This window comes from Harpia harpyja, chromosome 16, assembly GCF_026419915.1.
Source record: "Harpia harpyja isolate bHarHar1 chromosome 16, bHarHar1 primary haplotype, whole genome shotgun sequence".
Classification (NCBI taxonomy): domain Eukaryota; kingdom Metazoa; phylum Chordata; class Aves; order Accipitriformes; family Accipitridae; genus Harpia; species Harpia harpyja.
The window spans coordinates 14,182,588-14,195,801 of record NC_068955.1 but is presented as its reverse complement, the minus strand read 5'-3'; the positions used below and the strand labels follow the sequence as shown (position 1 = coordinate 14,195,801).

General features: G+C 38.0%; 1 protein-coding gene across 6 annotated transcripts in view; it reads right to left on the bottom strand.

The window, feature by feature from the left end:
- Positions 1-13,214, bottom strand: part of AP2A2 (adaptor related protein complex 2 subunit alpha 2) — a 46,092-nt gene that overhangs the window by 10,600 nt on the left and 22,278 nt on the right. For 4 of the 6 annotated variants that reach the window (XM_052812064.1, XM_052812066.1, XM_052812068.1 and 1 more), the window contains exons 3-13: positions 11,724-11,866; positions 10,898-11,091; positions 8,371-8,500; positions 7,280-7,381; positions 5,691-5,799; positions 5,039-5,189; positions 4,414-4,582; positions 3,126-3,263; positions 1,646-1,828; positions 521-618; positions 114-345 (exon numbers count right to left, since the gene is read on the bottom strand). In XM_052812064.1, coding sequence (XP_052668024.1) covers positions 114-345; positions 521-618; positions 1,646-1,828; positions 3,126-3,263; positions 4,414-4,582; positions 5,039-5,189; positions 5,691-5,799; positions 7,280-7,381; positions 8,371-8,500; positions 10,898-11,091; positions 11,724-11,866 — 1,649 coding nt within the window. The remainder of the gene's footprint in view (positions 1-113; positions 346-520; positions 619-1,645; positions 1,829-3,125; positions 3,264-4,413; positions 4,583-5,038; positions 5,190-5,690; positions 5,800-7,279; positions 7,382-8,370; positions 8,501-10,897; positions 11,092-11,723; positions 11,867-13,214) is intronic. The other 2 variants (XM_052812067.1, XM_052812069.1) reach the window with 1 other exon arrangement.

Here is a 13,214-nt window from a genome sequence, read left to right as displayed (position 1 = left end):
ATCCTGCAATAATATTTCTGAGCAATCAGGTAAGGTTTAGTGGAGTTTACTTGTTCACAAAAGACACAGCTAAAGAGTTCTGCATAATTAAAAAAAATAACCTTTATACCTACCAATATATCAGTACTGGCAATAGTACTGAGCCTCAAATACTCAACAGCTCTCTGCTGCAGCTCAACATCAGCATTCTTTAGCTGACTGTCACTGCGCAATACGTCTTGAATTGTAGTTTTGATTTCTGGAAACAGGTTCACAAACTTGATGTAGGTAGACAGAAGCAGAGCTCTGGTAGGAACACTACACAGATGAAACTTGGAATGTAGCAAGTTGAACTGGATGAGGGGACTTAAAAGATGGGAAGAAAAATAATTTATTCAGTTTTTATAGACATGGTAATTCTTAATGCATTACTATCAAGAGCTGAATCTTTGTTAACTGGCCTTTAGGAATATTAAATAGACATTAGATTCTTTACAGAAAGTGTTACTACTTCAATTCAGTATTTTAGAAGGTGTTTTACCTTGATCTTGGATCACCTGCTATCAAATTTCCAAACTCTCCCAAGATGTAGCCACCTACTTTTACAAGATTCTCATGGCATGCTGGAGCTTGAAGGGCCTGTAAGAACACATTAAGAGTCATCAATCTGTAGTGTATCAAAAAAGATCTTTTCTGTCACTTGCATGTCCAGTTTCCTAGTCTACATTCCTGTAAGAGACCATAGGTCTAGGCACTACAGAGCATTTATGAGAAAACCATGATAGGTGGTATGACTATAGAAGAATCTCTAACGTAAGTATTACTTGCTTAAGAGCACTCTTAAGCCCATCTAGCAGCACTGTGGACTACTGAGGACAGATACAGCTGCTTAGGTTAACCCTTACATCTTTAGGGGTGTCAGAAGGATGTTAATATACTTAATTTAAACCTTGCAAGAATGTGCTGAAGTTGTCCAAGATAAAAATACTGTCTTTATTCAGTATGAAGAAACACATAGCAGGCATGAGTTCTGAAAGTCAGCTTAAACGTTTAGTAAAGGAAATTAAGAAAAGTAGAAAGCCCATATGAAGAATCCAAATAAAGTCAGAGCAACAAGACCAGACATTTGAAGTGTTCTCCTTTAATAGCTCAAATTCCAGTTTTATCAGATCCTGAACACAATGAATGGGTATATGCTTCCAGAAGGATTATCAAGTTATCATTTTGAGTGTTTTGGATTCCTGCATGCAGAAAACTTTAAAAAAAAAAAAGGCAAAAAAGCCACCCTGTGAAAGGCTTCTATTTTTACTACATTTCAGTAATTTTCCAGGTAATGTAATTTCCTTACTAAGCCATCCAATCAATGCCATCCACCAAAATAACAAAAAACCCAACGTAACACACCCTGCCCTCCCTCACCAAAAACAGAACAGTACCAGGTGTAGTCTACAATAAGCCAGATAAGCTTCTCAACTTAATACAGTCGTTGGCTCTGAAAATCTATGATGCTAGTCTTACAGAAAGCTTCAGCAGCATTTTGTGAAATATTCAGGATCATATTTCTTCTCCTCCCTAACATGGGGAAGCACACACACTTGCTAGATCACGTGGTGTTTACTTAATTCCTACCTCATTTTGAAAGTGAATTGAAAGCAATTATTCTTACCTCAAAAACAGTCTTTGCTGCATACCCTTGAACATCATCCCTGTTGATGACAATCTGAATAACTCGATACCATACTTCTTCACTAACATAGTCACCAGCAATGCGAATCAGATTCAAGATTGTATCCACATACCAAGTATAATCCACTGCATACTTCTCAGCTAGAATTGCAACTTTGAGAACCTGAATACACATAGAAGAGAATAAAGGTTGACTAGCTTCTACTATAAGCTGTGTATCAACATTCACTTTCATATACACCTAGTGATACCCCACGGTAGCCCAGAAGCCTCAGCTTCAAATGTGTCAGCTTGCTCACTTGCTCCCACAGTTAAGGTGAAAGATGAACCTTGAAATTCTGTGCCAGAACACACCAGTTGCCAGGTACCTAATGCTTTCCCCATAATGCATTCAAATGTTGCATCTGTGGCTTTTCAACTGTGTACCTAAGCAATCAAGAGCAATTTATTGAACATTTTTTGTTTGCTATAAAACCACCATCTAAACCATCACCGAGACAGGACCAAATAGGAAACTGGAGACCTCTAAAAGAAAAAGAGTGGAAACTCAAGCTAGCATAGACAGACCAGAGTCTCCAAAATATAGCTGACTTTTTTCCTATATCCTGAAGCAAACAATCAGCACAGGAAGAGACATCCACATAATTTGTTATCAGTTGCATTTATACTGACCTATTCTTTTAAGAGTAGTAAATTAACAGAATGCAATTCACATTATCTGCCACATCAGGGTAGATTGCCAACAGCAACAGGACAGTACAAGAGGTAACTCAACTAACACTGTATTCTATGTTAACTCCTCCACTCAAGAAAATTCAGCACTTAACTAAGCTAAATAATTACCGTAAGTACAGGTTTTGGCTACCATTCTAAGAAGGCTCTTAAGTGAGTATTTCAACTCTTGCATTTTTTTCCTGCTGGGAAGGAGATAGTTATCATGCCTCTCTTTTAGCTGATTATAAGGTATTGTTTTGGGGAATCCTTAGACTGAAAGTTGTCACAGCATACACAGTATGAAGTTCTACCTACAAATAAGTATTTATCACACTAATTTTTGAAGCTATTAAACAGTTGACTAGAGTAGGACATAACCCTCAGATCTAGAGATTGGATTTGCTCAAGCATTGATAAAATTCACTTTACTTTCTATATGCAATGCCCTAAGACCAAGATTAGTTTTTAAAATTCCTAGTTTCCAAGGGGTCCGCCCCCCCCCCTTACTTTAATTTAAATGAAGAACATTCTTTGCTATTAGACTACAAACTTAGGGTTGGGGGGTGGGGGGGTTGGTTGGTTTTTTTTGTTTGTGTGGTTTGGTTTTTTGTTTGATTTTTTTTTTTTTTTTAAACCACCATGAAAAAGAATCTTTATCACAGACTATGCAGCATCCCAATCAATAAATTATACATATGGTGCCAAAGCCAGCTATGAAAAAAATTAAGGAAACACAAATATCTCACAATTTCTTCTCTAATTGAATAATCAGCAGTCTCCAAGTAATTCAGCATTTCAGCCACAATCTGTTGGGCATTGCTTCGGTCACACATTGCATACAGGAGATCTACAGCTCTTTGTCGTACACTTACATCTCTTTCAGTCTGCAAAAGGACACACAGCAAAAGGTAAAGATGATTTAATCTTTATTGGGAAAGCACATGCAACTTACTGAAGAGATGAAACTTACTATAATCCATAGTCAAATTCAAAACAAATGCATTTTCATAATCCTTCAGATGCACAATGAACTTGAATATACCCTTTACAGAAGCTATGAGTTTCTCATGTTATTCTCACTTTCAGTCACCCATAAAGAGGTCACTGGAGACGCAGACAGCTTCCTGCTTTTAGATAATATTACAAAAATTCAAATCATCAGGTTTTCTTTCTGTAGTATATATATTCAAATCTGTGCAAGTGCTGAAAGGAAGGAGAAGTTTGTACAGAATACTCCACTACTACCCTAACTAGGGTGAATAAGTTTGTGATGCACTGGGTAACTGGCACCACTGGCCACAGATGCACTAATAAATGGCTGAAATTGTCAAATTGTCACCAGGCCAATGAGCAATTAGCTACCTGCAGGTTTAGTGTTGGGCTTGCCTTGTATCAACAGAAGCCCAGCTAGAACAGATAGGTACTTTAAAGTTAGACAAATGTATTAATATGCTACAGCATGAGCTTGGAAGAAAACATGTAAACACTGAAGTGTGCAAGTAAATTTACATGCAAATTGGTATTCCTCTTTTGACTTCTGCTTTTTCACATAAACATGGCCTGGGAATGCGTCTTTCCAGTTTCTTGACTTTCTGATTCTGCAGTGGAAGTTGATCTGCTCTACTGCTCCCCATCACCTACTGCAGTGAAGGAATAGTGTCCAATAGCAGCAAGACAGTAATAAAACAAAGACTTCCCAGCATTCTCTGTTTTGAAATTCCATGTTTTGAAAGAATTATTCATCTTCAGTCTACAGCTTGAGGAGATACCAAATTGTTACAGGGGCCAACAGCTACAAGTATCAGATTTACTAGTCAACTGCAGAAATAAACTGAAGCTGACTTCTATCATTGCCAGCACAGCAAGATTTTGCAGGATTAAGCTAAAAACCTAAAGCAGACTTCTGAGAATAACTCGTTTGGTCCCCAAGTGTTATTAGCTTAATTGGGGACGGGGCTTGGGGCAGTGGGGGAGAGGGCATTGAGATAGGGGAGAAGACAACACTCAAAACAGACTGCACACTTAAATATTTACCTTCAATGCATTGATAACTGTTTCTATGTGTGTTTTCACAGCCTCATGTGAGAATTCAGAGCTGGCAAGCGTGCACATGCTTTCCAGTGCTAGGTATCGCAAATTAGTTTCTCGGTGCTGCAAGAACTGACCTAGCTGGTTACAGGCACGGACTAGTAGATTTGGCTCACTGCACAGAACAGGAGAGAAAGTGAAAGGGTTAAAAGCAACAGGTTTGAGAACACCAGATACAGAATACTATTTCTGCAGTGGAAATTTCTTAAAATGCCTCAAAGTGTCTGCTAGAATGCCCCGCCAGTGAAATGACACTGTGAGCCCTGCTCAGACACTGTGAGCAAATAATCTTTGTTGGATTAGAGTGGTAGGGTCAATACAAAACACCAAAAAAAAAAAAGGCAGCAAGAAAAAGCAATAAAAACAAATATGCTGACAGCAACACAGTTCATTAATACTGTTCAGTTCCATTGCTGTGGATGTGTTCCAATCTAGTGAGCAACTTCATATTCTGCTCTCTCCCCCCCCCCCCAGTAAAATTCCAGTAAAATTCCATTTAGTGTTCAAGACAAAGCCACAGCTTTTCACATTAAAAAAATCCTCTCATAATAGAATTATTCTCACAGCTCACCTGTCATGATGTATAATTAAACTTATTGCCTCAAACAGCACAGCATTCTTTGCATTTGAGTGTTGTACTTTTTTGGACTTTGGTGGCTCCTGCGCTTTGTTAAGAATAGTTTCCAGGCATTCTGTTAGACGACCACGTACCGCAGGGTCTTCTGGAGAAGAACAAGCCGTTGGACAACTTCATTTTGCTCAACACCCTAATCGCTACCTTAGGCCTTCCACCTTGCTAAATCTGAATAAACTGAAGTATTCTGATACATTAAAAACAGTTCACCTTCCCCCAACATACAGTCAGCAAAAGAATTCTAAGCCACAGTTCTATTTGGGTAAGAACAAAAGCCAAATGCGATCCCCACTATAATATATTTCAAGGTTTTAATATAGTTGATAACATTAAAGAATGTTTAAAATAGCAGTTGCAACTTGTTTCTAAGATGCACACTGGTTTGACACTTTGCTCTAAGCTATGTGGCCTTTTGAATTATGTTGTGCTTAATTTTAACAGTCTGAAACACTCAAGAGTACAGAATTCAGCATCCTTGTCTTCAAGACAATGTGCTTGCACTTCAAGTTATGGTAACACTATAGCACAGTAGCTGTTTGGATAGTGTACTGCATAAAAGAGATGACCACTGTTGTGATTTGTGCGTTACCTGGAGGTGGATAGCACTGTAACAGCCTCAGAAGTTTCACAGATAACCAAGGAGCAGGAACAAAGTAGTATGTATAGTCCTGAAGATCTGTTGATGCAGAAGTTACAATCTGTAAAATAAGCAGACGGCATGTCAGCCACTGAAGTTAAGTGATGCGCAATCATGAGAAGGAGCCAAAGAACACTGTAGGTCACCTCTGACAGAGGCTTACAAAACTATGTCACTAGCAATGTTTAATTCAATAGATCAATTAGGTGCAAGTTGTCATACTACAAGTATACCATCAAGTTCCCTAGTAATAGTAATTCAGTTTTACAGATACAGTAGTCTAGGAAGTCTCTTCCTGAAAGCACACTTGCTTTTCTTAGGAACAAAGATTACCATCTTGTAACACCAAAACGTTTAACCAGAAGCTTGACTTTCTTTGGTTCAGCAATTCATAGATTCAGCCAACAGAAAGCCTAAATACAGTGTTATAGTTGACTGCTGATAGGTGAACTTGGAATTCAAGCACAAGATGCTATGACAGGCTGAACTAAAGCAGAAGGACCAACTGACACCTTCAGTAACATTCAACACTGCAGAGCAAAGAACAGATAGCTTTCCCAGAAGAAGTTTATATGCATAGTGAAGTGTGCTAAGTATTAGATTAGGTTTCAGACGGAGTACCCCTCTTCATGCATTTCTTTTCCCCCTTTGATTCTAGGATAAGCCTAAGTTTGGCACTGGCTTTGCTCAAAGAAACTATCTAATTCTTGCTGCTCCATTACAGAACAGCTATGCACTTCCTTCAGCACTCCCTTGCTTTTAAGTATTAGACAAAATCTTCATATTTGAAAGGAAATTAAATTTCTCTGAACTACAAGTAATTTTGGGTATACCACCACATAAATCTGGGTCTAAAGTACATTTGTGAAGTACTATCCTCCCACATCTTGCATACTTTCTAAAAGACAAAAATCAAACAAAACCATACATAAGTTTTCCAGCATGAAGATGCTAACTTACAAAAATGTCTCTTCACTCCTCCCTGCACCTCCTACTCTTGCTTAACCCCCTACACCCATTTACAGAATATCAAATACTTATGATTATTAACCTCACAGCAGCTCAAAAGAGGGAGAAGGGAAGAAGATTCATCTTATAAGAAGCTTAAAGTTAAAAGTACAGGCTGTATTTCTGAGGGTTCTGTGCAGAAGTTTGCAGGATCAGTCTTTGATCCAACTACTCTTTGGTGCTACAGTAACATAAAATGAGGATTAAATACTCAACTGCATCATGAGGATCCTTTCAAATACAAGTAGGTGAGAGAGGAAGACATGTTTTTGCTACATAAACTTGGAGCATAGCAAGGATTACACCAAGAAAGTTTGAGCAAGCTAATACAGTTTTCTACCCTTGTAAACAACAAGTGTTAAAAAGGTTAACTGAACCAGCTATATGAAGTGAAATTGAATAATCTTCACTTTTAATGGTACACTAAACTAATCTGACCTAGAAAGCTGAATAAATAAGCAACAGTAAGCTAACCTAGAAAGCTGGTAAATTAAGCGACAGTAAAGTATTATCAGGGTTATCATTGGACTCACTCTGCTTAATCTAGACACTGCCAAGGAGACTGAAGTTTTAAACTCTTCTGGGTTCTTCTGTGCCAAAGTGGTTATCAGACTTGTAGCTGCAGTAACCACACCCTGGAAAAAAACCAAACCAATACATTAGACTTTGTACCAGTTTAAGATGCTGCCCATTACCACCTTTCACTTCAAGTATTTTTTAATATACAACAAAACTAAGTTTATGCCCATGACAAAGCCCCACATTAAAAAGCCCTTTATTTGGCTAGCAGCTAGACTAATTACACATCTTCAAAATCCAACAGGATTTTCAACAGCATGATACTGCCATGCTTGTAGAGCATTTAATGCTATTTTTGTATTAGCTTTGTCTCATGTTTGGATAGTACATCTAAATAACAGAAAGCTATATTTAAATAAAGCCTGGATGCAAATTGTCTTATTACACAAGAGAAGCATGAGTAGAAGAAATAGGATGCAGCAGATCATCCAGGAAAGAATTCTGATAACCCAACATGAAGAGAGGGCTTTGTATAACACAAACATTTTATATTACTGCAGACTAAAGCACTCTTATTACTGCTGAAGCACAGGTCTTAATAGCCTTACTTTGATAAAGTAACTAGACAGAGGGGAAAAAACAAGAGACTTATCTAGAACAACAGGTTTTTCTGAACCAGCAAGATAAGAATGACAACATGGATACCACAGGACAAGGAAGGCCAAGCACTAACAAATCAGGCCTTGCATTTTTAGTGCAGGTCTAGTCTTAAAAGGCCTAGGAAAATTAGTATTAAACCTATGCAATATGACTTAGGATCACAAGGTACAAGGTTAATTTAGTTACAGCCAGAGCAGAAGAACTTGTGCGTACCATTCTTACATCTCCAAGAAAAAGGTAGGTAAACAAAGCTTTATTTAAAATTAATATAGATAGCAACTTAAAAAGGGCAACTCCTTCCATTTCCTTCTGCAAGCCTGAAGAAAACAGCAAACCACTTGCTTGAAAGACTCAAGAACAAATAAATTAATAGTGTATTTAACAGCAGAAGTGACATCATTCTCTATAAATAGTAGGCCCAAGAAGCATAATAAAGCTGATTTACCAAGTGCTGGTCATTGAGGAGATGCACCACTCTAGACGTCCAATCTCCCATGGGGACAAGGTCAGGAGAAGTTCTATATAAACGCAGCAAGCATAAGGCAGCACTCTGCTTCACACTATCCATAGTATCTCTGCAAGACATAAATATGGATTTAAAATACAGTGGTTAAGTCACAGCAATATTTGCAGGCCAGCACTATGCTAGTCTTTGTGCTGACTCAGCATCCCTAGCCAGGTAGCATCTTTCCAACAGAAGTTGAAACATTAAATTCATTAAATTCTTCCTTTGTTACAGTATTTGTTCTTCTTAGTTTTGTCCAGTAAGTTTAACTAGCCAAGTTTTCAACCATTACATATGTCTAGTAGCCTCTATAATGATTCTTTGCATCTTAGAGTGACATTTCACATCTTTTTATCAGAACTGAAAGTTCATCATTAGATAAGCACAAGCTCATCTAATCACGAGAACAAGCTGCTTCCAAACTGACTCAAGTCAAACAGTTAAGGTACACTACATTATGCGTGTGACCAAAGCTGGATCTCCTAATAGGTCCTGTGTATCAGATACAAATCATTAACTGCTCAACAGCTTCAGTACCCACAGCCAGCATGCAAGTCAGCTTGCTATCACCAAGCATGCAACCCACAATTCTATTCACCTTGCCATCCATGCTGCTGGCACAGAAATGGACTATTTTAAGAGCAGCCTGATACTATTCTAGTTCAGTGAACTCCCTTTCACAAAGTGGTCAATTAAGCATTTTGTATGTTGCACAAACAGCTAAAAAATATACGGCGCATTAGCACTGAAAGTTTTAAGAGGCAATTTATACTGTGCAATCTTGGTTAAATGTTCAGAAACCTCCACACCCCCAGTAGAAGTTCAGTCCACCTATTCTTTATGAATTTACCAGTTTTCCATGAGATCCAATTGTACCTCGGTTAAAACAAACAAACCAACCTACTCCTTCCCTCCCCATCCACTCCCTCCCTCCAATTTACATTCAAGCAAAGGGAGCTACACTAAAGTTGCAAGTGTAACTAACTGCTCATTCTGCATGGGTCACTTAGATATAACATACACACATACACGTTTTATATATATTCTCTTAGAAACGCAGAAGAATGAGGCCCTGAAGGCTGATCGCAGAACATAAACACAGCTCAGAGTTCAAACAAGTCTGAACTGAAGGTGCTGCGCTCTGTCTATGATGGATAACCTTACGGGAAATTTTTGGAACTTTAAGGTTAGCTTATTAAAACCCGTGACTCGTCATGGCAGTGTTGTTTCCACCATGCTACATGGAGAATAGCACCTGGCAAGGGCAGTGCAGGACAGGACAACAACAAGCCTGACAGGGCTCCAGAACATGTCACCTCTAAACATGCGCCCTTGCATAGGGAATTCCATGTCTAAGAAAGGTGGAATTATGGGATAGATTCTCCCCCATTTCCTCTACTAGGCCAGACCCATACTGAACATCAGGTGCTAGCTGCTTATTCTTCTTTTTCTGGCCCATACTACATTTCAGCTCTGCAAAATAGTAAGTGTTCAAGCATGGCATTATAGAGACACTATTTCAAGAGTTCAGAAGTCTTTCCTAAGACTTTTGCCACAACTAGATATCACGTTATATCCTTCCTCTTGTCGCCAACTCAGACAGTGCACACAATAGACACAGTCAGAGTTAGTGTTGCATAAGCAAGCACATTTCCAACGTTTGCAAGCTCCAGTGCTTGACATTTAGAGTATTAATACAGTTCTTGCACAACATGTTACTTTTTCATATTAATGTAAGACATTAGTTTGTTATAAAACAAGAACCATGCATATTGTAAAACACTTAGTCTCCATAAGAGTTTAAATGCACTGTTTGCACTTGGACATTTTAAGTTTCAAAATAAATTAGCCCTGCAATCACAAGTTTCATTTTAGATTTACTTAACTAGAGTTCCAAACGTTTGCCAGATCTGTTTAGAGACTCCTAGCTATACAAAGGTAAAGTCAGAAAGTTGGTGGTGACTATTTGCTGTTTACAGCAATTGCTGTTTACATGGCTAGTAGAGGAAGAAAGAAAGCTCACACAACAGAATATTCTCACATTCCTTATGAAGTCAGGACCATTTAAAGAAGAGCTTCAGTTTATAACAAAATTTGTAGTGTAAACATCTGTTTAGGTTCATTTATTTGTTCTTTTCACCAGGAGAGATAAGGGAAGTAAAACATACACATTTCAGGGGTGTTCACTGTCACACATTTAAACAGAACAGAAACAGGATCGAAACAAAGCTGTAAAAGCCTATCAAGATATTGATGTAGTCTTAATTTCCATGTTGTATTTGTATGCTTATACAAGCAATGCCATGCTCAGGTATATAGAATTATCTGCAGTTACTGGAAATTGTCACTATTTGTACTGCAAGCCCAGGGCTGTATAGCTTTAAGCATGGATTAAGCTGCTGCAATGGAACAGAGTTGCTGAAAAGGCTTATCGGTGTTATATCTGAAGGAGGCATGTCATACCTACCCAGCTACAAGTATTTTTGGAATTTCTCCAGCAAATGCTTCTGCCATCTCCCGGCTACCCACATTAGCGATACAATGCAGAGCAAGTCCCATAAAGGTGGGGTTGCGGCTGGCCAGATCATTCTTGATCGCATTGTTTATTAAGCGAATCAGCTCACTGTTAGAGTTCACTAGTACGGAGATGAAGAGATATCCCTGTGATTCAGAAAAAGGAAAATGAAAATCGAATTTAGCTGACAAATTATGTTTTCTGTTAATGCCACATGTAATTCTTTGGGACATACAGTTATGGCAGAAACAGCTATTTAGGCAGAAACAGTTATTTAGATAGCAGAGCGAAGGCTAGAAAGATTAAGTGAAGTAAACAAAAATTATAAGTTTAGTGTTACCCTAATTTATCAGTTTTTAAGTGTTCCATCAATTTCACCATATACTCAAAAGATCATTTTAAATGAATGGGAGCAAATCAAGAACTTGGCTTATTATTCAGACACTAGTAGGTTACATGTACCTGATAAACACAACCTCACCTAGAAAGATTTAAAGAGACATTCTGAAAATTAAAAGGTTATTTACCTTTTAATGCAAGACTCAAGGCAGTTTCTTAACGAGAGTAATAATTTTATGCAGAGTGCACATATTAGCTTTTACAATTAGTACAAGATTCCCTGTGCACAAAAGTGGTTAAGTTTCAGAATCACTGCTAGATCCAAAATAAGGCTTTAAGATGGGGTCGGGGGAATGAAGCAAAGTCCTTTACAGACTATCCAGCTGAGGCAGAATATTAGACAGAACAGCTTATCTTTTATAGAGACTGAATTACTCACAATTTGTTTCTCTGTATATCTATTGGAACTGAGCAGGTTTACAGCCTCCATGTGACCAAAGTCAATGTCATGCCCCAGAAGAAAGATGAAAAGCAGTTTGCAGACATATTTTTTCTTACTGTAACCATCCAGAGCCTTGTCACCTGGAAAGCAAGGAAAAGAACAATTAAGCCTATATTGTTCCTACACCTGGCTCCCCCACTCCTCAGTTCCACTGAGGTACCCTCATCATATCTTACGGTAACAAGACTTAACAGCTGTACCTAGCACAAACTGAGTTGTACCGAGGGACAAACTGAGGGTTCAGCTATTGCCGTACTTGAATTTCACAAATTTTAAGTGTATTATTTCAGCTTTTATTCACTATACAGTGAGCAAAAAGCTAAATATATCCACTTATCTCTGACTTAAAGGACTGTAAGTCTTCACATCATTTTTGTGCTAAACACATGAAAGTTACCACAAACCATCAACAGGTGTCAGAATCAAACAACTCCTGCATTTTAAAAAAAATTATTCCCAGTCATACAATGCAGGTAGCTTGTAGCTCTTCCTAATGATCTGAGACAGAAAAATGCGTAACTCTGAAAAAGCTGAGCTGTTACTGAATCAACAAGACATTCACATGATTAAATATTTATCTAAATCTGAAATTAATTTATAAGGAAAAAAACCACCAAAACCTGAAGCTTTTAGCATTAATTCCATTTCCCATTATCTAGATCCTAAAGGACAGTCATGACAATGCTATCAGCTAGTCCCTCAATTATCCTGCTATGTCCTTGAAGTATTTTCTTGCTAAGAGGCAGTACATATGTGTTTACTCAATTTTGGTTTTCCTGTTTCTGTTAAGAGCAGCTATATGTCTGCCATACAAGTTCTCTTGTTAAACCAGTTATCAAACCTTTATCACAGTAAAAGGTCTTAACACACTTCCTGAAGTGCACCACAGTAAAGAACTCAGTAGCAACAAAATAAAAACAGCAAGTCTTTTTAAAAAGATAGAATGGTAGAGCCATATCCCAAAGTATTGAAAAAAAACACATGAAATGAGATTACCATGAGAGCTTTAAAGCATTTGTAAAATAAAAGTATTCACAATTATTTCAGTTTTAGAAGAAAAATGCACCCTAAATAGGTTTAGCCTTATGTTGTAGGACTGCTGTATTTTAGAAGCTTGTAAAAGCTACATGGAACAGTACAGCAGCTTACAGCTCATCAGGCAGACGACTTCTTTTCCTGAAGAAAAGGGCATGTGAACATATACTTTTTGCACAACATTCTCTCCCTACCCCAAATCAAGAGATAAAGGAGTATCCACTAAATCAGGCAAGCCTGAATGCTAGAGAGTTCAGTCAGGGTAATAAAATTTTGATAGATGCTGCTGCCTAAAAGGCTATATAAGCTCCTTAGCCTCTGCACTCTGGGCCCAGAATAACTAGTCTGTCAGATCAGTGTATATTCCTCAGTGAAGGGCAAGTTCAGCCAGAA